At 42.7% G+C, this 23,484-nt stretch overlaps 2 protein-coding genes across 4 annotated transcripts in view; one reads left to right on the top strand and one right to left on the bottom strand.

The window, feature by feature from the left end:
- The window catches only part of mindy3 (MINDY lysine 48 deubiquitinase 3), a 46,644-nt gene extending 27,612 nt beyond the window's left edge, over positions 1-19,032 (bottom strand). Inside the window, exons 1-10 of one of the 2 annotated variants that reach the window (XM_020506045.2) lie at positions 18,076-19,032; positions 17,879-17,958; positions 17,471-17,531; positions 16,907-17,092; positions 16,638-16,689; positions 16,109-16,223; positions 15,940-16,013; positions 15,756-15,835; positions 15,286-15,356; positions 14,505-14,585 (exon numbers count right to left, since the gene is read on the bottom strand). In XM_020506045.2, the coding sequence (XP_020361634.2) occupies positions 14,505-14,585; positions 15,286-15,356; positions 15,756-15,835; positions 15,940-16,013; positions 16,109-16,223; positions 16,638-16,689; positions 16,907-17,092; positions 17,471-17,531; positions 17,879-17,958; positions 18,076-18,169 (894 nt within the window). In that variant the 5' untranslated portion in view covers positions 18,170-19,032. Of the gene's footprint in view, positions 1-14,504; positions 14,586-15,285; positions 15,357-15,755; positions 15,836-15,939; positions 16,014-16,108; positions 16,224-16,555; positions 16,690-16,906; positions 17,093-17,470; positions 17,532-17,878; positions 17,959-18,075 lie in introns of those variants that run through there. The other variant, XM_031788474.1, reaches the window with a different exon arrangement.
- Positions 19,033-19,218: 186 nt separating this feature from the next.
- The window catches only part of si:dkey-12j5.1 (probable assembly chaperone of rpl4), a 30,366-nt gene continuing 26,100 nt past the window's right edge, over positions 19,219-23,484 (top strand). For both annotated transcript variants that reach the window (XM_031788477.1, XM_031788479.1), the window contains exons 1-2: positions 19,219-19,464; positions 23,302-23,411. In XM_031788477.1, coding sequence (XP_031644337.1) covers positions 19,398-19,464; positions 23,302-23,411 — 177 coding nt within the window. In that variant the 5' untranslated portion in view covers positions 19,219-19,397. The remainder of the gene's footprint in view (positions 19,465-23,301; positions 23,412-23,484) is intronic.

The following is a 23,484-nucleotide window of genomic DNA, read 5'->3' as shown; positions in this document are numbered from 1 at the left end:
AGGAGTGTTAATTCACTTATTTCCATAAACGTTTAATTTTAAAACATTTATTTTACAAAGGAGTTGTTTAATCTAACTGCTTAACTATTTATCTGTACATGGAATTGCATTTGTTTTTTTTCTTTACAGGAAATGCCACAAGCACTATCTGATGTGTGGAGACATTTCACTGCAGCTAATGTATAAGGAAAAGCTGTGTACATAAAGGCCAAGTGCATAAAGTTCCATCAGCGCTCACAACAAGCAACCTCTGACAAAAGTCCCTCTACCTCTATTCGAGGTGAAAATTATGAATCAGACACCTTATTGATAGCAACAGCTTATGGTCATCCTGGAATCAGAAGTTTTTGACTCAACGGAGGAACGCAGTCAGAGAAATGCTGATGAATGTCTTGCTCAAGCTATGTGTGCAACTGGTTCACCTCTGATGCTCACAGGCAATGTGTATTGGAAGAGATTTCTGAATGTTCTTTGCCCAACATACACCATTCCAACCAGACATGCTTTATCTACTCATTTGCTGGATGCAGAGTTCAAGTGAAGGTCAAGCAAATCATAGAGAAAGCAGACTATTGCAATCATCTCTGATGGGTGGTCGAATGTTCACAGGCAAGGAATAATTAACTACATCTCCACTCCTCAACCAGTATTCTACAAGAGCACAGACACATTGGTCTCTACATTGCAGATGAGCTGAAGGCAGTCATCGATGACCTTGGACCTCATGCATTGAATCTGCTCATCAAGGACATCATGGCACTGAAAACAATGGCTACACTCTACAAGAGAGCCAAGGAAATGATTAGGCATGTGAAGGGGCATCAAGTTATAGCAGCAATCTACCTCACCAAGCAAAGTGAGAAGACCGACCGACCAACCAGTGCTCCCGCACATTGGCTAACCGGGCTATCTGCATTGTGTCTCACCCACCAACCCCCCTTTTACGCTACTGCTACTCTGTTAATCATATGTGCAGTCACTTTAACCATATCTACATACTACCTCAATCAGCCTGACTAACCGGTGTCTGTATGTAGCCTCGCTACTTTTATAGCCTGTTTTTTACTGTTGTTTTATTTCTTTACCTACCTATTGTTCACCTAATACATTTTTTGCACTATTGGCCTGTAAGTAAGCATTTCACTGTAAGGTCTACACCTGTTGTATTTGGCACACGTGACAAATAAACTTTGATTTGAATAAGAACACCACATTGAAGGTGTCATCACATTTGGCTGTCCCCTGGAGGGGAAGGAGTCAATCCAAGAAATGTCCATATCACAGTCTGTTGATATGGACAACCTCATCAAGAGGATCCTCCTAGATGAAGTATTTTGGGAGAGAGTGGTAAGCAGCATGACAATGCCATCTTGTCTGATGTTCAGACTCTGCTTGCAGATGTAAGATAAGAAATCTGTACTTCACTGTTGCTCCAAGCAGAGGAAACTGCAGTTCAGAAAAGCATTAAAAAGAGTGAAGACTTCTGCCTGAAGCCCATACACGCCGCAGCATACATGTTGGACCCCAAGTGTGCTGGCAAGAGCATCCTGTCTGATGCAGAGATCAACAAGACCTATGGTGTCATCACTACCGTGTCTCGCCACCTTGGCCTGGATGAAGGCAAGGTTCTTGGCAGTCTGGCGAAGTACACTTCCAAGCAAGGGCATTGGATGGAGATGCAATACGGCAGTCGTGCAAACATATCTCATCAGCCACCTGGTGGAAGGGACTGTGGATCCGAGGCTCTTTCTCCTGTTGCCTCCATTATCCTCAAAATCCCACCAACATTAGCCACCTCAGAGCGCAACTGGTCCTTGTTTGGGAACACACATACCAAGGCACACAACAGGCTGACCAACACAAGGCAATTTGCCATCCAGGCAAATTTGAGGTTTTTTGAGCCTGACAACAAGGTTGGAGAGTGACAGTGAAGATGATGCCTCAGTGTCTGAAGTTCAAGAGGTGGACACTGAGGTCGTTTTGGGTAGCCTTCCACAAGCTTCCCACAATAAGTTGGGTGAATTTTGGCCCATTCCTCCTGACAAAGCTGGTGTAATTGAGTCAGGTTTATAGGCCTCCTTGCTCACAGACTTTTTCAGTTCTGCCCACAAATTCTCCATAGTAATAAGGTCCGGGCTTTGTGATGGCCACTCCAATACCTTGACTTTGTTGTCCTTAAGCCCCTTTGCCACAACTTGTGGAAGTATGCTTGGGGTCATTGTCCATTTGGAAGACCCATTTGCGACCAAGCTTTAACTTCCTGACTGATGTCTTGAGATGTTGCTTCAATATATCCACGTCATTTTCCTTCGTCACGACGCCATCTATTTTGTGAAGTGCACCAGTCTCTCCTGCAGCAAAGCACCCCCACAACATGATGCTGCCACCCCCGTGCTTCACGGTTGGGATGGTGTTCTTCGGCTTGCAAGCCTCCCCCCTTTTCCTCCAAACATAACGATTATCCTTATGACCAAACAGTTCTATTTTTGTTTCATCAGACCAGAGGACATTTCTCCAAAAAGTACGATCTTTGTCCTCATGTGCAGTTGCAAACCGAGAGCATCCTGTCGGGCTGTATTTCTGCCTGGTACGGCAACTGCGCCGCCCACAACTGTAAGGCTCTCCAGAGGGTAGTGAGGTCTGCACAACGCATCACCGGGGGCAAACTACCTGCCCTCCAGGACACCTACACCACCCGATGTCACAGGAAGGCCATAAAGATCATCAAGGATAACAACCACCCGAGCCACTGCCTGTTCACCCCGCTATCATCCAGAAGTACAGGTGCATCAAAGCAGGGAACGAGAGACTGAAAAACAGCTTCTATCTCAAGACCATCAGACGGTTAAACAGCCACCACTAACATGGAGTGGCTGCTGCCAACACACCGACTCAACTCCAGCCACTTTAATAATGTGCCAGGTGCCCCTGGATGAACAATCCAAGGCCTACACTGCATTCCGGACGCCAATGGGCCTGTTCCAGTTCAAGGTCATGCCATTTGGCCTTCATGGGGCCCCGCCAACTTCCCAGAGGCTGATGGACAAGGTCCTCCAGGACTGTGACGATTACTGTGCTGCTTACTTGGACGACGTGGTGATCTACAGCCACTCCTGTACATACAGCATCTTAGCAGAGTCCTATGGAAGATCTATGATGCAGGCCTCACGCTTAACCTCCTGAAGTGTGAGTGGGTGAAACAGGAGACAAAGTACCTGGGTTACCAGCTGGGTAAGGGTAAAGTTCGGCCTCAGGTGGACAAAGTGGAGTCCATCAGGAACAGCCCTCAACCCAGAACCAAGACACAGGTGAAGTCCTTCCTAGGTCTGGCAGGGTGGTACCGGAGATTCATTCCGCAGTTTTCGACCATCGTTGTCCCTCTGACCAACCTCACTTCAAAAGGTGGCCAGCAACCCTGTGAAGTGGACTGAGGAGTGTGAGGAAGCCTTCAGGAAACTGAAAAAAACAACTGTGCTTATTCCCTGTTCTCCAGACCCCTGATTTGAAGGTGGACGCGTCGGCTGTGGGAATTGGAGCTGTACTGGCCCAAGGAGAGCCAGGAGAAGAGCTTCCCGTGCTGTACCTGAGTCGGAAGCTGTTGCCAGGGAAACCAGGTATTCTACAATTGAGAAGGAGTGCATGGCTATAAAGTGGACCCTAGATAGTCTCTGTTACTATCTTCTTGGGAGGGTATTTGACCTGCACACAGACCACAGAGCACTGACCTGTATCCAGACCATGAAGGACCGGAATTCTCGTGTGACCAGGTGGTATCTGGAGCTCCAGCCTTTCAGGTTCTGTGTCCGTCACAAGGAAGGAAAAGAGAACGTCACGGCGGACTACCTATAAAGGCTCCCGAACCTGGTCTCTTCAGGAGAGGAAGAAGGTAATGTGACGTAGAAGTCAGTCACTGGCCGCGGGCAGCATTTGGTTCTTTAACGCACGCACACATTCATCACTCCTCCCTGCTCAGTTATAAGATAAGGTAACAATGTGGGTCAACACACAAATTAACTTCTCTGTCTTAGTACATACATTTCACACTTGTCAATGTTCATATTTAATATAAGCAATATGTATTATACTTATCTGTGTTGTGGATGAGTGCTTTGTTTGTTTGTTTGTTTGTTTTGTTCCTCTCTCTCGCTCTCTCTCTCTCTGTAGCTTCCAGGTATGCTGGATAAGGACCCAAGCAAAGGGAATTGGGCTGACTTTGTAGTGCCTGTCCCAAATGGCTCATTAATTTAAATGTGCATATTGAAAGACACTGTCAGTAGTGATGTAATTTTGTAAATGTTATGTGGTGATATTGTTTAAAAACGTGTTGCAATGTATATAGTATGTTTAGTTAATGGAAAATGTAGGTTTGACTAGATAATTGCTTAATTAATCAATTAGTGTTAATTGTTCTGAGGGGAGGGGCTAGCCCTACAAAAGAAGCCACTCTTTCAGTTCATGGAGGCCATTTTGGATTGAGCTGTGAATGGGGCAGCATTGTGTTTAGCTGTCCCATAAGGTATACGTTTGATGGCAGTACTGTGGTTTTTGTTCCGGCATCACTTTGTAAATAAATATTTGATATAGGTGAGGTTTTCCAGTATAGCCTTCTGGCCTACTCTACGTGACAGAAATGTATTTAAAATATATCACTAGCCACTTTAAACAATGCTACTTAATATAACGTTTTAATACCCTACATTACTCATCTCATATGTATATACTGTACTCTATACCATCTACTGCATCTTGCCTAAGCCGTTCTGTACCATCACTCATTCATATCTTTATGTGTTCTTTACACATTCTTCTGTACATATTCTTTATCCCTTTACACTTGTGTGTATAAGGTAGTAGTTTTGGAATTGTTAGGTTAGATTACTCGTTGGTTATTACTGCATTGTCGGAACTAGAAGCACAAGCATTTCGCTACACTCGCATTAACACTATGGTTTGTTATCAAGAAATTTGAGGAGTGGTTGAAAAACGAGTTTTAAATGACTCCAACCTAAATGTATGTACACTTCCGACTTCAACTATGTTGAAAACGTTTTTGGGAGGTGCGATGGATCATTGGAGATCATTCAAAATAAAATAAAATGTTCAGTGAAATCATCCCACGTGAAGAGTCAACTCATTTAATGAAAGTTATGATTTTAACTAAATTGTTTAATTTTTTTTATATTGGAATGATTTAATAATTTGCAATTATGTTTACTCAATATATCCAATGAAAAAAAACATCTACATTTAAACGGTATTAACATTAATTTGCATATATTTCCGATAAGTCCCATGGAAAGTTTACACCTCTGAATATTCCCCAAAATGTGCAACCCCACACACAGACACTTTAAACCCCTTATGCTCCTTTGAGACCACTCTTTCAAAAAGTCAGATCTCTTAACCATGATAGCCAAAACAAAACAGGCAACTGTGTATTTTTATTATTAATTAATTTAACACCTGCTTTCAACATACATTGTATCCCTCATTTACTCAACTGTTTCCATTATTTTGGCAGTTACCGGTACGTGTGTAGCGTGTGGGTGTGTTAAATGCCAGGCCTGCTAGTATGTCTTTGATGTGTGTTTTATTAGAGGCCTGGAGATGCTGCTGAGTTTAGATTACATGTCATGTCACACACTCCACGGGGAAGGGGTGTGTGTATTAGCCCCATCTCCTTCAGCCATTTGTTTGCTTGCACTGGACCAGAGGACTGCATTCTCTAAATGTGCATGCACGTGCACACACCCCGATGGTACCAAGACAGTGTGTGTGCGCGTGTTATTGAAAATCAAGAGGAATGCATTCCGAACGAGCTCAGAACCTAATTCTGTTCCCCAAACCCTCAAGTCTGTATTGAGTCTTACCAATCAGATCTAGCTCCTGAACAGCAACAGAAACCCTCCTAAAATAGAAACACACTAGTCCAGCTCATCTCTATCCATCTGGTTCTCTCACCTTCCACTTTAATTTGGGTGTTTCCAACCCTCTTTCTATCCCTCTCACCTTCCCTCTCCTGAGATGTAAGGAGCTGTAGATGGGTGTAGCCTTACCCCTCTCGTCAATCCCCCTCTTCAGCTTCCCCTTCCTCCTTTCTCTACCCCTCCCTCTTGGTCCCTCTGTTCTGTCCAGACACATACTTTCATCTGTCTCTCCATCTATCCATCCCTGACCATTCTTTCCCTCTCTGTCACGCTAACAGGAACTCCTAGTCTACAGTGTCTGTGTGGTGTTGGTTTAGTGTTTCTCTTTGTTAGGTGGAGAGCCTCTTGAAGCAGAAGACTCAATTACACTCAGACCTTTGTCCTGGCTAAGAGGGGCTGAGAGGTGTGTGTGTTAGGGGAGAGGTGTGTGTGTGTGTGTGTGTGTGTGTGTGTGTGCCAGAGACAGACAGGTGATTAATGGGCTGTCATCAACAACAAGCTGTCTGGGGTCTCTGAACAACAGCACAAGACTATAGAACAGGGATATACAGGACAGCTATAGACTGAGACCAGTCACAGACAAGGGGCCAGGCCCTATCACACACAGCCTTTGTCCCTGCTAGAATAGAACAGGTCAGATGTGTCAGAGAATGACTGTTACTGTACACTTCTTTCACTCAGATCTAGCTGTGTGTGTGTGCACACTCACAGGTAAGGTACCATAGCTCTTTTCTCTTTCTAAGATTCTCTGAAAGTGAGACCTGCCTCAGACTTAATGACCCATCCTCTCTCTCCCTCTCACTTTGAGACATTTAGGGACATGTATAGTACAGACACAAGTAACATCAGACACATGCTCTTTGGGGAAAGACACTGTGTGTGTGTGTGTGTGTGTGTGTCAGTCTCTTTAGGGACACTGAGGGCCAAAAGAGGTGCTCTATTTCCCATTAAATCACTGACCCATAACTGTGCTACTGCACACACAAACACACACAAGCTGGTTAAACCATCAGAGCGTGTAAACACACACAGCTCCCGAGAGGGGCTTAAGGATAAGAGGATGGAGGCCTGTGAATGTCATCACTCTCAGATGGAAGGAAAGAAACACTACAGAGAGAAGAGAGAAAGAGGACATGGTCCCTAGGGAAGCCAGAAGCCCCTTTAAAGTACATCCTTCCTTCCGCACTCCCTTCTATCCTTTCAGGATTAAAATATGTCATTATGACTGATGTGACATGACAGGATAGGGTTAATGACGGGGCTGTAGTGGAGCAGGTTGAGAGCTTCAAGATCCTTGCTGTCCACATCACCAACAAACTATCATGGTCCAAACAAAAGTCGTGAAGAGGGCACGACAACACCTATTCCCCCTCAGTAGACTGAAAAGATTTGGCATGGGTCCTCAGACCATCAAAAAGTTCTACACATGCACCATCGAGAGTATCCTGACCAGTTGCATCATCACCTGGTATGGCAACTGCTTGGCCTCCGACCGCAAGACACTACAGAGGGTAATGCGTACGGCCCAGTACATCACTGGGGCAAAGCTTCCTGCCATCCAGGACCTCTATACCAGGCAGTGTCAGGAAGGCACCAAAAAAATTGCCAAAGACTCCAGCCACCCTAATCATACACTGTTCTCTCTGCTACCGCACAGCAAGAGGTACCGGAGCGCCAAGTCTAGGTCCAAAAGACTTAACAGCTTCTACCCTCAAGCCATAAGACTCCTGAACAGCTAATCAAAATGGCTACCCGGACTGTTTGCATTGTCCCCCCAATTTTTATGCTGCTGCTACTACTCTGTTTATTATCCATGCATAGTCACATATTACCTGGACTAACCTGTGTCCCCGCACATTGACCCTGTACCGGTACCCCCTGTATATAGCCTCGCTACTGTTCTTTTTTTGTTGCTCATTAATCACTTATTTTTCCATTTTTAACTGCAGTTTGAGTAAATACTTTAACACCCTTTTTTCTTAACTGCATTGTTGGTTAAGGGCTTGTAAGTAAGCATTTATTTCACTGTAAGGTCTACACTTGTTGTATTCGGCACGTGACAAATAACATTTGACTGGATTAACTGTATAGTAGAATTAGGTAAAGTAACATGCTATACATGACATCAGAGCTTAGAGTCTGGCCAACTTTTGCAACATTTTTGTAGGACAGAAAATTTGACCAACACATCAAGAGAACATCCCTGGTCATCCCTACTGTCTCTGATCTGGCGGACTCACTAAAAACAAATGCTTAATTTGTAAATTATTTCTAAGTGTTGGAGTGTTCCCCTGGCTATCTGTAAATTTAAAAAACAAGAAAATGGTGCCTTCTGGGTTGCTTAATAAAGAATTAACAGATTAATACTTTTATATTTTTACACTTTTATACTTAAGTATATTAACTGCCCAAATATACTTAACTATCAAAAGTAAAATGTTAAAACCAAATACTTCCAGACTTTTACTCAAGTAGTATTTTACTGGGTGACTCACTTTTACTTGAGTCATATTCCATTGAGGCATCTTTACTTTTACTCAAGTACGACAACTGGGTACTTTTTCCAACACTGCATAAAACGCATGTCATAGTGTCAAGGTTTATGATCACTATGTTTGTACAAGATGACTTGGTGTGATACCCTGGGTTGTCTTGAACAGAATGAGCCTGTTTGTTGTGAAGGAAATTTGCTGAGCACCACGCATCTGAATGCACACGACTCATTTCTGAGAACCAAAATGATGATCTGCCTTGTGAAAGCCTAACACGAAGATCTTATTTGATACTTTAGCTAGTCATGTTGACAATAGAAGCTTTCAGATTATGCTCACCTGACCCAGATTGAGATTTATAATGGACCAACAGTAATTGGGTAAAGGTGGGGATACTGGGCTGTGTTCAAAACAAACTACTAGTGTGATTGCTCTAGTTCCTCAACGGCACAGCTAAGAGAGATTCAAATAAATAAATATGTATATATAGTTGAAGACTCTTCTTTGAGAAAAAGTGCATTGAATTACTTAGGAACTATGCACACTTAGGAGAGGTATGGATGTTGTCTCAGCTTTCAAATACACAAAATCTTCTCCCCAATCTCTCCTCTCCTGCCTTTCTTCCTTTTCCTCCTACTGTAGTCTCATCCCCCTCTCCTCTCCCACCTCTGTGGTGACAGAAGGCCTCAGATCCCATTACAGGCCATTATAGATAGCCTGTAATGGGATGAAGAGAGGTGGATGGGGGGTGAGAAAGGTAAAAAGAGGGAGGGTGGTGGAGAGGGGGAGCTTTTGTCCCGTTAGATCAGATAAAAACACTAATGCTATGAGGCAGTCACACACTAATGGTCTAAAAGCCACACTGTAACAATGACGGGACATCACACACACACACTACATTAGGGACACAGGGGAATCCTAGCACAGGCATCACAAGATGCATGGTTTGAGGTCAGCTCCAGAGCTCTCAACACTAACACACTGAATGCTGTTGTCGTCACACACACTGACATGAACTAGTTACAACTGTTCTAGATGTGACATTTACTCTTCCCCCAACCCACAGTAATGACACTGTGTGCAGTACGCACGTGTGTGTATGTGAAAAAGCTCCTCTCCCTAATCAGCGTAGCGTCAGCTGCATGAGCATGGAGGAGAACCCAAATCGGATGCCATATCCTACAGATCTTTGCTTACCATAATAATAAGCATAACCTGCTTAATTGCTTACACAAAAGTTAATGGTTTGAAGTACAAGGGGTAAAAAAATATATATATTTCTGGTTTTAAATTTGACACTTTTTCATGATATCCTATTGTTAGTTACAATCTTGTCTCATCGCTGCAACTCCCCAACGGGCTCGAGAGAGGCGAAGATCGAGTCATGCGTCCATCCGAAACAAGCCGCGATGCTTCTTAACACCTGCTTGTTTAACCCAGAAGCCAGCTGCACAAATGTGTCGGAAGAAACACCGTTCAACTGACAACTGTAGTCAGCTTACAGGCGCCTGGCCCGCCACAAGGAGTCGCTAGAACTCGATGAGCCAAGAAAAGCCCCACAGCCAAACCCTCCCGTAATCCGGACGACGCTGGGCCAATTGTGTGCCAACGTACAGGACTCCCAGTCACGGTACAAGTGTTTTTCTATAACCCTGATTACAGAATTCTCAGAGGCCTCAACTTGTGACAATCCAACCTTGAACTAGCTCTAGCTCCTGAATATCACTCTCTGTACCAAAATCAGCAGATGCCTAACTGTTCAATTGAAAAGTTGAATGAGATTCATATCACCCCACGTCTGCAATGATGCATGTATACGTAATTCAGAAAGACTATATAGCCTTGAGTAGAGGTTGACCGATTAATCGGAATGGCCAATTAATTAGGGCCGATTTCAAGTTTTCATAACAATCGTTACTCCGCATTTTTGGACGCCGATTATATTGCAATCCACGAGGAGACTGCGTGGCAGGCTGACCACCTGTTATGAGTGCAGCAAGGAGCCAAGGTAAATTGCTAGCTAGCATTAAACTTATCTTATAAAAAACAATCAATCTTAACAATCACTAGTTAACTACATACGGTTGATGATATTACTAGTTTAACTAGCTTGTCTTGCGTTGTATATAATCAATGCGGTACCTGTTAATTTAAAAAATATTTTGTTTTTTAAACCTGCAAATTTAGTTAAGAAATTCATGTTAGCAGGCAATATTATCTAGGGAAATTGTGTTGCTTCTCTTGCGTTCAGTCAAAGCAGAGTCAGGGTATATGCAGTAGTTTGGGCTGCCTGGCTCATTGCAAACTGTGTGAAGACCATTTCTTCCTAACAAAAAACATAAATAATTTGCCAGAATTCTACATAATTATGACATAACATTGAAGGTTGTGCAATGTAACAGCAATATTTAGACTACAGGTTGCCACCAGTTTGATAAAATACAGAATGGTTACGTATTTCACTGAAAGCATTTTGTTTTCGAAATGATAGGTCATTAATATGGTCAAATCCGGAAACTAAGGCTCGTATTTCTTTGTGTTTATTATATTACAATTAAGTCTGATTTGACAGAGCAGTCTGACGGTGGTAGGCAGCAGCAGGCTCATAAGCATTCATTCAAACAGTACTTTCCTGCATTTGCCAGCAGCTCTTCACAATGCTTGAAGCACAGCACTGTTTGACTTCAAGCCTATCAACTCCCGAGATTAAACTGGCAATACTAAAGTGCCTATAAGCACATTCAATAGTCAAAAGGTATATGAAATACAAATAGTATAGAGAGAAATAGTCCTATAATAACTAATATAAAACTTATTAACTGGGAATATTGAAGACTCATGTTAAAAGGAACCACCAGCTTTCATGTTCTGAGCAAGGAACTTAAACGTTGGCTTTCTTACATGGCACATATTGCACTTTTACTTTCTTCTCCAACACTGTTTTTGCATTATTTAAACCAAATTGAACATGTTTCATTATTTATTTGAGACTAAATTGATTTTTACTTCTGTATTATATTAAGTTAAAATAAAAGTGTTAATTCAGTATTGTTGTAATTATTTAAAAAAAAATATATATAAAAAAAAATTAAAAGGTCCTCCAATAATCGGTATCGGCATTGAAAAATCCTAAATCGGTCGACTAGGCAGGGTAGCCTAGCGGTTAGAGCGTTGGACTTAGTAACCGGAAGGTTGCATCTTCAAACACCCGAGCTGACAAATCTGTCGTTCTGCCCCTGAACAGGCAGTTAACCCACTGTTCCTAGGCCGTCATTGAAAATAAGAATTTGTTCTTAACTGACTTGCCTAGTTAAATAAAGGTAAAATAAAAAAATAAAAATTGCCTTGAGATTCAAGAATAATTGGCCTTTTGGGTGATTTGTTTCTTAGCCATTATGGATTTTTAGCCACTGCTTTTTACATAGTGTAGATGTAAATGCCATGCTATTAATTTTGTACTATGCGCTTGCATCTAAGCTGTATCTTGTCCTCACATCTGCATATTGAATTTAAATTCATATACACAAACGTGTTACTTCGACCACACCATGGCCTTGAGTCTCCTTTCTCTCCATCCAAGTGAACAAATCAGAAATGAGGGGTCCACAGTGTCCACGGTCTCCAGCAGGACAAATGGATCCAGATGGGAACTCTGGGATCACATTCCCAACAGGAAAACATCCACCTGAGGGCACACACACATCTCCTACGTCCATTAATGCTAATCAGGATCAGGTTCCCCGCTCTCAGGAATGTGTGTGTGTGTACTATGTCACCAGTGCCTTGACTACCAATAACCTCCATGGCTCCCATCACAGTGAAATCATGAGGACCATGACTCATGGTCCTCATCTGGTTCATCTAGTTTGCCTCTACATGTGTTCCAGCCCCCTAGCAGGCAGACACTACCCAGTACCCTGCTTTATCCCAGGGGACATGGAGCAACTGCTCTAATCTAAAATGATAGTTCACTCCAACATCAAGATGTTTCTAACCCTCAAGACATGAGTGGAGTCGTAGATGTTGTGTATTGTACTGTACACAGATGATATGGGACTTGGATTCATCTTAATATAAGACCCCTTTAAAAGGCCTGGAGACTGCTGACAAACTTCTGCTTTTGGAGTTATTGATCACTTCATACAATAATTGTATTATCCATTTCTTCGAAAATCCATTGGGTGTAGTGTTATGAGGTAAACGCTAGCTGTAACATTCTGTTTTCCTCTGATGCCATATCCAGTACCAGAGAGAATCAATTAGCTCCGCCTTAAGCTGATTGCTGGCTTTGATACGCAGGTATAGCAGTATACAGTTCCACACACGATCCACAGCCAACAGAATCCAGTGCCTGTATACATATGCAGAAGGATCTTTGAATGAGTGTTAGAAATTATTCCAAGGATAATCTAAAATAGTGCTCCAAATTGTTAGTCATTTTACTTCAAGATAGAATGTGCAGTAGGGGAGAAACAGTGCCACCCCACCACCATTGTTATAGGTCGTCTTCAATAAAACGTCACAATACGGTGCAGAGCAGTCGATTTGCCTGCGAGAGGGCAAGGAGACCCCAGCTTTACTTAAACCATTGACAACTACATGCTGTTTTCAAGGGATTGTTAAATAAAAAGTGAATTATTTGGTTGAAATATAATCACCTCTTAAATTTTAGATTTTTCCATACAAAACAATTGCGCATATTTAGCTCAGCCCTTTCAGAGTTATACAGCATGCTCATGCTCAGTAAACATCAATTGATGTCATACATAAGGGTAGCATTGCTCTCTCAATATTGGCCACCATTAATTGGATATTTGAGTGATAAAATAGTGAACTATACCTGACAAGTATGAGTGGTTTATGTTCATTTCCACATCCTTTGTGGGCTCTGCCTGTCAAACAGCAGAAGGGCACATTTGCTGATGCACTGTTAGTTGATCATTTTTACCAAGCAAGCTACCAGTAGAAATGTTGTACAGTTGGCTAAACATAGTTGTAAGTAGACCTAATGTACTTTTTTATCCAACCAATGTAGACCTACTTAGTGAAGTTAGCTAACATCCCCTTTTCAACTTTGTTTAAGTGTTTGAAAGTTAGAGGCATAAATATCGTACCTGTCAAAAAAAAATGCTAACCTCCCCTTTTATTTTAATGGTGAGAGGTTGTCTTGGGCGGGATGATATTTGTGCGTCTAACTTTTTCACTCATTATTCACGATTCATTCCGGACTATCTGTAAACATGGTAGCATGTTTAGAAACATACATTATTTACCATTCATTTCTATGGGGCACAAAATGATGTGAAACCACCAAAACAAACAGCAAAAGCATCCAACAAGTTTTGTAGGGTCACAAACTTGATGTAAACATTGTGTGCTAGGAATATGGAACCAGATACTCAACGTTTGACTACTTAAATACACATACAGTACCAGTCAAAAGTTTGAACAGCTACTCATTCCAGGGTTTTACCTTATTTTACTGTTTTCTACATTGTAGAATAATATTGAAGACATGTATTTGTTTAGTGTGTTGTGTAGTGTCTTTGATGGCATGCATCCCACTTGTTTCTGCCCCACCAAGATTTACATGCTAAAATCACCACTGCATATTGTGCACTGATGACTGAGGGGGGGGGGGAAATTGTGTTGTTTTTAGTAACTTTTGTTGTTGTAATATCGCAAACAAATGGGGCAGTTTCACCATTAAGGAACCCAGCTTAAAGAGTCCCTTTGTAACAATAAATAAACGCTATGAACATGCTGTCATTTCTCAACCCCCATATCAGCTGTGTTACACGCACACTGCTTCACCCAAAACACTGGTGTGTGTGCATTTTACAAGCTGGTTGGCCCAGTTGCAGCTGACCACAAGGTTTCAAGACAATGCCAAAAAACAGCAGCAACTAGCCATATAAGACCATACTACTGCAGTCTCTCTCATGTGAACTGTGCAGTACTAAATCTGTTAAAGCACATTCCTGGTTCTTCTTTTTCTGACCTGCCCGCTGGAAGAGAGACTGGCTTATATTACACACAGACACACATGGCCCAGGTTGAGTGTGTGTTTTTGTGTGATTCTTACCTTGGCGAAGAACACTGAGAGATGAGTCTCACTGCCAAGGATCCATATAGGGAATTTAGGAGACTTCAGGAACGCACCCACCTGAAACACACATACAAACCAAAACTGGAGCAAAGCAGTTCTGATTCAGATTCCAGACCAACTTAACTGCCTGAACCCAGACCAGGTTAGTTTTACAGACTAAAGGCTTTCTGATGCCATTTCAACTGACAAAAGGAATGATCAGGGAATACAATCTGATGACGTAATAGAATATGTACAGTAAGAGAGAAGAAAAGACTCATATTGTTACTAATACAATGGTTGTTCAATGAGCAGGTTTATAGCGTGAACATACCAATGTACCCAGGTCTAACTCATCTACCCAGACTTACTCAGCTATTCTACTGTAGTCCCTGTTCCTGTAGCCACTTATTTTTTTTTATGTAAAATTAAAAAATTTCCCTCGAATCTCAGTATGTGTGAATGTGTGTAGGGTTAGGTGGTGAGGACTATTGCCTCCAAACACATTTTCACATGGGATCTTGCAGAGTGGTTTGTTTTCCACCACTATCCAGATCATAAAATGTCCTACTGCACAGAGTCAGTCACACAAAAGAAGTGGCAGTATGTGTGAGAGAGGGAGTGTGTATGACAATGTATTTATTTGTGGTGCTGATTCTCTCACAGAATGTTTGAATCTCTCGCCGCAATCATTCGTGACTAGTGAACAAGAACAAATTCACCACTATGGTTTGGACATAACAAGCCTGAAGGAATGTCAGTCTGTGTTTGTTCGTACCTTGCAGTAGCGTAGTGACTCCATGAGAGTGAGGAAGCCAACTGATGCCTGGTTGTGGATACCATGGAGCTCTGACGGAGGGAGGGAAAGAGAGAGAGAGAGAAAGACCAGCTTAGACCAACAAAAAAAAAAGAAAAGGGAAACTGCTTCTTTGGTCTCTGTGTGTATGAAAGTTTGACTGACCACTGCCATCTAGTGTTCAGATGTGGTATCACAGTCACCAGGAAACTGGACAACGTCTTCGCAACACCTTCCGTAAACAGCAATAAAGTCGCCAAATGCTCATTGAAGAAAAGATTCCAATTAAATCACGCTGCCAGATAATGAGGTTTATTCGATTCCCACAGGGGACCAGTATGGGGGGGGAAAGTATACAAATGTATGCACTCACTAAGTTGCTCTGGATAAGAACGTCTCCTAAATGACAAAAACAAATTACAAATAAGTCAGCCTCTGTGTGGAGTACTTACTCATGCCAGAGCACTCCCTGTCTCCGTCCCACACATTAGAGACAGCATGGCCCGTCACTAACAGGTTAACCAGACTCTGACTGCAAAGAGAAAGAAAAGTAATGGCTTAAGTTTTTTGGAACATCACTTATCTCAAGTTGTCAAAAGAAATATAGCTAATAAAGTGAGGGATCAGGGATTGTACCTGCCGTGGCCATAGACTGGATCTATGAGAGGCTCTGTAGTATCTTCAATCTCATTCCTGATGTTCTCTATCCTCTGTAGAGACAGAAAGAGAAAAGTGGTTACACACACACACACACACACAGAGTACAGAGTAATATGCACACACACAAACACACGCAGAGCCTTACCTTGGTGAGGATGACAGAGTAGAGGAAGAGCAGGACTCCACAGCGCCCTTTCCAGGATTCGTAGAGAGACACCACCTCCTCTCTAAGCTCTGATAATGACTTCACAATACGCTTCCTGTAGAGATGAGAGGTCAAAGGTCAGGGGCTAGAAGTCAGCGAGACCACCTCTAATGACATTGCACTCATTTAGAGGTCAGAGGCAGGAGGGTTCATGCTGACAGTGTTGTATAATGTCATTACGCAATGTGCCAGATGGCAATCGGATGCTCCTCTGGCAGAAAATCAAAGATTGTGTGTGTCTCATTAAGGAATCAGTGAGGAGTATGCGTGCAGAGTCAGGAGTGTGTGCTGAGTCAACAGGTTGTAAATCATTATTGAGAAACTCCAGTCACACACACAAGCTTAGCCAACCCCAGACAGATGGATATACACACTAGCATTCCTGACTTTCCTGCAATGTAGTGGTCCTTTCATCTCCATGAAGTCATGGCCAATAGAGAGATGAGCCACAGTCAGTAGAGTTACTTACTGGAGGATGCTGTGAAACCGCTCAAAGCCAAGATCCTCAGCAGCCAAAGCAGCTACACACAGGAGACACAAACATACACATTTTAGTGATAATATTTAGGTAACGTTGATAGAACACATGTCGTTATTCTAGATTAACAGTGACAGCAATACTACTCACTATGCGGTCTACCCACTATCATATGCGATGATTAATACCATCTCACTATAGCAATGCAGTTATTCATATTACATGGGTATTAGTGGATAGATTAGAGTAGTGGGACTCACTGGGTTGCTGGTCTTGCTGGGTCTGGCTGGTCTCCGGACCCCCTGTCAGGGATGTGTGAGTGGTAGTGTGGGGGCACTGTCCTTTGGCCCAGGTCACCAGGCAGTAGGAGGTGGTGGAGGAAGTAGAGCAGGCCTGTTCCAGGATCTCAGCCAGAGTAGAACATAGGGCCGCTTTCTGCTCCTCCTCTACAAAGAACAGAAGATATAGGCTAGGTTTCTAATATATATATAGTTATGATGAATCTCCATTTGGAGCCCTCTCTGTTTAACAGGGTCAGTTTGGGATGAGAAGTTATGACCTGTGACGTGTCTCTAGTTACAACTTTTTCTGTTAAACAGGGTCAGGGCAAAGTTTCCCAAACTCAGTCCTTGGGACCCCAAGGTGTGCATGTTTTGTTTTTTCCCTTAACACCACAGAGCGATTTCAAATAATCAATTAATCATCAAGCGTTAATAAGTTGAATCAGCTGTGTAGTGTTAGGGCAAAACCCAAAATGGGCTCTCCTTGGGGTCCCGAAGATTGAGCTTGGGAAATGCTGGGTTAGGGTTAGAGGTCAGGGTTACCTGTGATGCGTCTCCAGTTAGAACTCTCTCTGTTAAACAAGATGTTCTTCAGAAGGAAGGCCTGCAGGAAACACACAATCAGGAAATATTCTACAAACTGTAACCCATCTCTATAGGATCAAAAACACAACCTGCCGTCCTCATTAACCCTATCCACTCTGTCTAAGAGCAGATGTTTGCGAAGACACTCCAGCACCATAGAGTACTATAATAAATAAACAGTAGTAGAGAATGCTTCTCAGCTGAGTGCCTGTCAGGTGACTTCTGTAAAGTGCTATCTAAGAAGATGTGTGCCTGTCCTGATATCATCATTCTGGTAACAGACACCAACACCCTCTCCCTGGTCACAGGCTGGGTCATGTTTGTGTGTAAGGTTATGCACTATCTGGTCTGGGGACTGGTCAATACCTGTACAGGAGCAATGACAGCGCAGGGTCCTCCTTCAAACTGCTCCAGTGCTGTGTGTTCTGTCTCACTGAAGACCATCCCTAAAATACAGGAATCAGAGTCACTTATTTTGCCCCACCACTGACAATGTCTAGGATTGTGTTCAGGTTAGAGGGGGGTGAGCCAGAATGGAGCGAAGTAGGCGAGAGGTAGCTTACCCTGGGTCCACCTCCGGAAGAGTGAAGCGGACACCCCGTTGCTGCCTGGTCTTTCCCAAACTAGATCCACAACCTCTTTATTTAACTCCCCCATCGCTCTATAACACTGGTCCAACAGCCCTGGCAAACGGTTAGCTGTCTAGCGAACTACAATAAAATACAGAGCTGTCACTGCGCACACAGCCACAGTCCGGTTCGGGTTGGAGGATAGCTAATCTTAGCTAGCGTTGTGGTTTACTCTTCAACTTTCCAGGAACTGGTGCTTCGCTTCCCTCGTCAAACGGGGCCGGTGGCATCGGCCACAACGAAGCTCCGTGGCAGGGCAGTCTCCCCGGTCTGACCAGCGGACAGATGGGAGATAGGAGCATCAACGTTAGTTAGCTACCTAGTTTGTAAAGTTAATGTTATGTGGGCGCGTCTGACCGGCTATCTTAGCGTGGGCCAATATCTCCAGCAAAGCAGCCGGCGTAAACTAGTTAGCTGCCTGGTCAGTTGTCCAGATTGTTAACAATAAGTTAGGGAGCCAGACTGTTAGTTGACTGCTCAATTCTCCTTGGTCCAAGTCGTAACGTTACCTTGCTACTAGTAGCCTGCTAACGTTAACTCGTTAGTACCAATTTGCTATGTTTTAGCTAGCTAAATGCATAACGTTTTGACGTTCCAAAGAGCGCTGAGGCGGTGGCAGTTTAAATTCAGGTCTGAATGCTGGTAACTTTAGTTTAGTGAGTTTTTAGAAGGCAAACGCCTGTAATAGATATCCGAAGTAGTACAATTTTGAGAAGAATATATGATTGTCGTCGGTATCAAAGACTAGCTAGCAGTATGTCATTCGTCTATTTACAACAGCTGTTTGGAAATGTGTATTGAGTGACGAAAACTCGTAGCTGTGGATTGGTCCAAATCCAGAATGTTCTTGAGGTATGGGCTCCAGCTTGGCAGTCCATTGGTGAGTTCAGACTGTCAATTATTCACATCATATCTTTCCCGCCTATTTTCCGTTAACAATACTCCAATGACGTTTGTTTCAACACTTTATCAATGGAATTTGATCAAAGACTCAACTAATTAAGGTTGTATATAGTACATGAGACAAGAAAACGCAACATCAAATCGATTGCCTTTGGCATTTTCAAACAGCGACCGTTCTTACTGCCATTCACATTTAACTGGAACTATTTGTCCACTATCTTTCTCCGTAGCTGCTGGGTTAGCAGTACTGAGCATGTGCACTCACACCCTACGCGTGGACTAATTTGTCCCCAATATTTTTACAGTGATTCTGACATAAATTATAAACTTGATTACAAATCGTCATTGTTGTAATGGGAGGCCAAACCAAGGGCAAAAAGAAGAGCAAAGCCAGGAGGAAAGATCCGCGCTCTAACGAAGGTATGTTACATACAGTAACTAACGTGTTAGCTAGATCGCTATAAAGGACAACTAGTGTTGTCCATGTTTGATATCTGTTATATTATGTGTGATAGCTACAGTGTCTTCAGAAAGTATTCATACCGATTGACATATTTCATATTTTGTTGTCTTACAGCCGGAATTCAAAATGTATTACATTTTTTCCTCACCCTTCTACACACAATACCAAAACCAAATGTTTTTATAAAGCACTTTTTACATCATCAGATGTCACAAGGTGCTTATACTAAAATCCCAAACAATGCAGATGTAGACGCACGGTGGCTAGGAAAAACTCTCTAGAAGGCAGGAACATAGGAAGAAACCTAGAAAGGAACCAGGCTCTGAGGGGTGGCCAGGCCTCATCTGGCTGTGCCAGTAAGGCCAGATTATTCTTCAAGATGTTCAAACTTTCATAGATTACCAGCAGGTTCAACTAGTAATCACTGTGGTTGTAGACCACCGGTCAGTACCTCAGGAATAAATGTCAGTTGGCTTTTCATAGCCGAACATTCAGAGGTCGAGACAGCAGGTGTGGTAGAGGGAGTCGAAAACAGCAGGTCCGGAACAAGGTACAGTAGCACGTCTGGTGAACAGGTCAGGATTCCATAGCCACAGGCAGAACAGTTGAAACTGGAGCAGCAGCAAGACCATGTGGACTGGGGACAGCCAGGAGTCATCAGGCCAGGTAGTCCTGACGCATGGTCCTAGGGCTCAGGTAGTCCAGGAGGGAAGGGAGAGAGAGGGAGCATACTTCAATTCACACAGGACACCAGATAACACAGGATAATTACACCAGATATAACAGACTGACCCTAGCCCCAGGCACATAGACTATTGCAGCATAGATACTGGAGGCTGAGGCAGCGGGTGGGTCGGGGGACTTTGTGGCCCCTTCCGATGATACTCCCGGACAGGGCCAACCAGGCAGGATATAACCCCACTACTTTGCCAAAGCACAGCCCCCACACCACTAGAGGGATATCAACAGACCACCAACTTACTACCCAGAAATACCCCAAGTGAAAACATTTGTCAGTGATTACAGCTGTGAGTCTTTCTGGGTAAGTCTCTAAGTGCTTCCGACACCTGGATTGTGCAACATTTGCCATTATTCCCCAAAAATGATTAATGTTATGTCGAAATGGTTATTCTTCTTTGCTAGACAACCATTTGCAGGTCTTTCCATAGATGTTCATTTAGATTTAGGTAAAAACTGTAACTCGGCCACTGTCTTTTTGGTAAGCAACCCCAGTGTAGATTTGGCCTTCTGTTTTCGGTTATTGTCCTGCTGAAAGGAGAATTAATCTCCCGGTGTCTGGTGGAAAGCATTCTGAACCAGGTTTTCCTCTAGGACTTTACCTGTGCTTAGCTCCATTTGGTTTATTTTTGATCCTCAAAGTGAAATCCCTGATCGGTTTCCTTCCTCTACAGCAACTGAGTTAGGAAGGACGCCTGTATCTTTGTAGTGACTGGGTGTATCGATACACCATCCAAAGTGTAATTAATAACTTCACCATGCTCAAAGGGATATTCAATATCTGCTTTTTGATTTACCCTTCTACCAATCGGTGCCCTTCTTTGCGAGGCATTGGAAAACCTCCCTAGTCTTTGTGGTTGAATCTGTTTGATTTTCACAGCTCAACTAAATGACCTTACATATAATTGTATGTGTGGGGCACAGGGATGAGGTAGTCATTCAAAAATCATGTTAAGCACTATTTTTGGTCACAGAGTGGGTTCATGCAACTTACAGTTGAAGTCAGAAGTTTACATACACCTTAGCCAAATGCATCACAATTTCTGACATTTAATCCAAGTAAAAATTCCCTGTCTTATGTCAGTTAGGATCACCACTTTATTTTAAGAATGTGAAATGTCAGAATAATAGTATAATTTATTTAAGCTTTTATTTCTTTCATCACATTCCCAGTGAGTCAGAAGTTTACATACACTTAATTAGTATTTGGTACCATTGCCTTCAATTGTTTAACTTGGGTCAAACATTTCAGGTAGCCTTCCACAAGCTCCCACAATAAGTTGGGTGAATTTTGGCCCATTCCTCCTGACAGAGCTGGAGTAACGGAGTCAGGGTTGTAGGCCTCCTTGCTCAAACAAGCTTTTTCAGTTCTGCCCTCAAATTTTCAATAGGATTGAGGTCAGGGCTTTGTGATGGACACTCCAATACCTTGACTTTGTTGTCTTAAGCCCTTTTGCCACAACTTTGGAAGTATGCTTGGGGTCATTGTCCATTTGGAAGACCCATTTGCGACCAAGCTTTATCTTCCTGACTGATGTCTTAAGATGTTGCTTCAATATATTCACATAATGTTCCATTCCTCATGATGCCATCTATTTTGTAAAGTGCACCAGTCCCTCCTGCAACAAAGCACCCCCACAACATGATGCTGCCACCCCCGTGCTTCACGATTGGGATGGTGTTCTTTGGCTTGCAAGCCTCCCCCTTTTTCCTCCAAACATAACGATGGTCATTATGGCCAAACAGTTCTATTTTTGTTTCATCAGACCAGAGGACATTTCTCCAAAAAGTACAATTTTTGTCCTCATGTGCAGTTGCAAACCGTAGTCTGGCTTTTTTTATCGCGGTTTTGGAGGAGTACCTTCTTCCTTGCTGTGCGGCCTTTCAGGTTATGTCGATATAGGACTCGTTTTTACTGTGGATATTGAGACTTTTGTACCTGTTTCCTCCAGCATCTTCACAAGGTCCTTTGGTGTTGTTCTGGGATTGATTGGCACTTTTTTCACCAAAGTATGTTCATCTCTAGGAGACAGAACACTTTTCCTTCCTGAGAGGTATTTATTTGTTTAACCTTTATTTAACTAGGCAAGTCAGTTAAGAACAAATTATTATTTTCAATGACGGCCTAGGAACAGTGGGTTAACTGCCTGTTCATGGGCAGAACGACAGATTTGTACCTTGTCAGCTCCGGGATTTGAACTTGTAACTTTCCGGTTAATAGTCCAACACTCTACGCTGCCGCCCCAAGTGACAGCCCATGGTGTTTATACTTGCGTACTATTGCTTGTACAGATGAACGTGGTACCTTCAGGCGTTTGGAAATTGCTCCCAAGGATGAACCAGACTTGTGGAGGTCTAAAAACAAATTCTGAGGTCTTGGCTGATTTAATTTGATTTTCCCATGATGTCAAACAAAGAGGCACTGAGTTTAAGGTAGGCATTGAAATCAGAAGCTTCTAAAGCCATGACATAATTTTCTGGAATTTTCCACGCTGTTTAAAGGCACATTCAACTTAGTGTATGTAAACTTCTGACCCACTGGAATTGTGATGCAGTGAATTGTAACTGAAATAATCTATCTGTAAGCAATTGTTGGAAAACCGACTTGCCAAAACTATATTTTGTTAACAAGAATTTTGTGGAGTGGTTGAAAAACGAGTTTTAATGACTCCAACCTAAGTGTATATAACCTTCCGATTTCACCTGTATGTGACTTTTTTACTCCTGAACTTTAGGCTTGTCATAACAAGAATAGGGGTTGAATAGTTATTGACTCAAGACATTTCAGCTTTTCATTTTACTTTTTCAAAAACATCATTCCACTTTGACATTATGGGAGTATTGTGTGTGGGCCAATGACAAAAAAAATCACAATTTAATACATTTACCATTCATTCTGTAACACAACAACATGTGGAAAAAGACGAGGGGTGTGAAGGCACTGTAGCTCGCTAGTCCAATCAGGCAATTACAACCTAGCGAGCTAACTTGCTAGTTAGCTACTGTAGCCAGACTTATGTAGAATATTGTTGACAATAGGGACTGTGTTGCAACAGGCTCTGGATTGGCAGGTCTGTCACCTCAAGATAGAATGAAGTTGAAGATGCAGGAGAAAGCCAAGAAAAAAACTGCTGAAAAATATACTGTCGAACAACTATTGGAGAAGGTAGGACACACACACACACTCCAGACATACTCTCTCTTTCTCCTATTTCAGATGGAGTCAGGAGTGTACGGAC

The sequence above is a fragment of the Oncorhynchus kisutch genome, linkage group LG2 (genome assembly GCF_002021735.2).
Source record: "Oncorhynchus kisutch isolate 150728-3 linkage group LG2, Okis_V2, whole genome shotgun sequence".
Lineage (NCBI taxonomy): Eukaryota > Metazoa > Chordata > Actinopteri > Salmoniformes > Salmonidae > Oncorhynchus > Oncorhynchus kisutch.
This window is presented reverse-complemented; position numbering and strand designations above follow the sequence as displayed.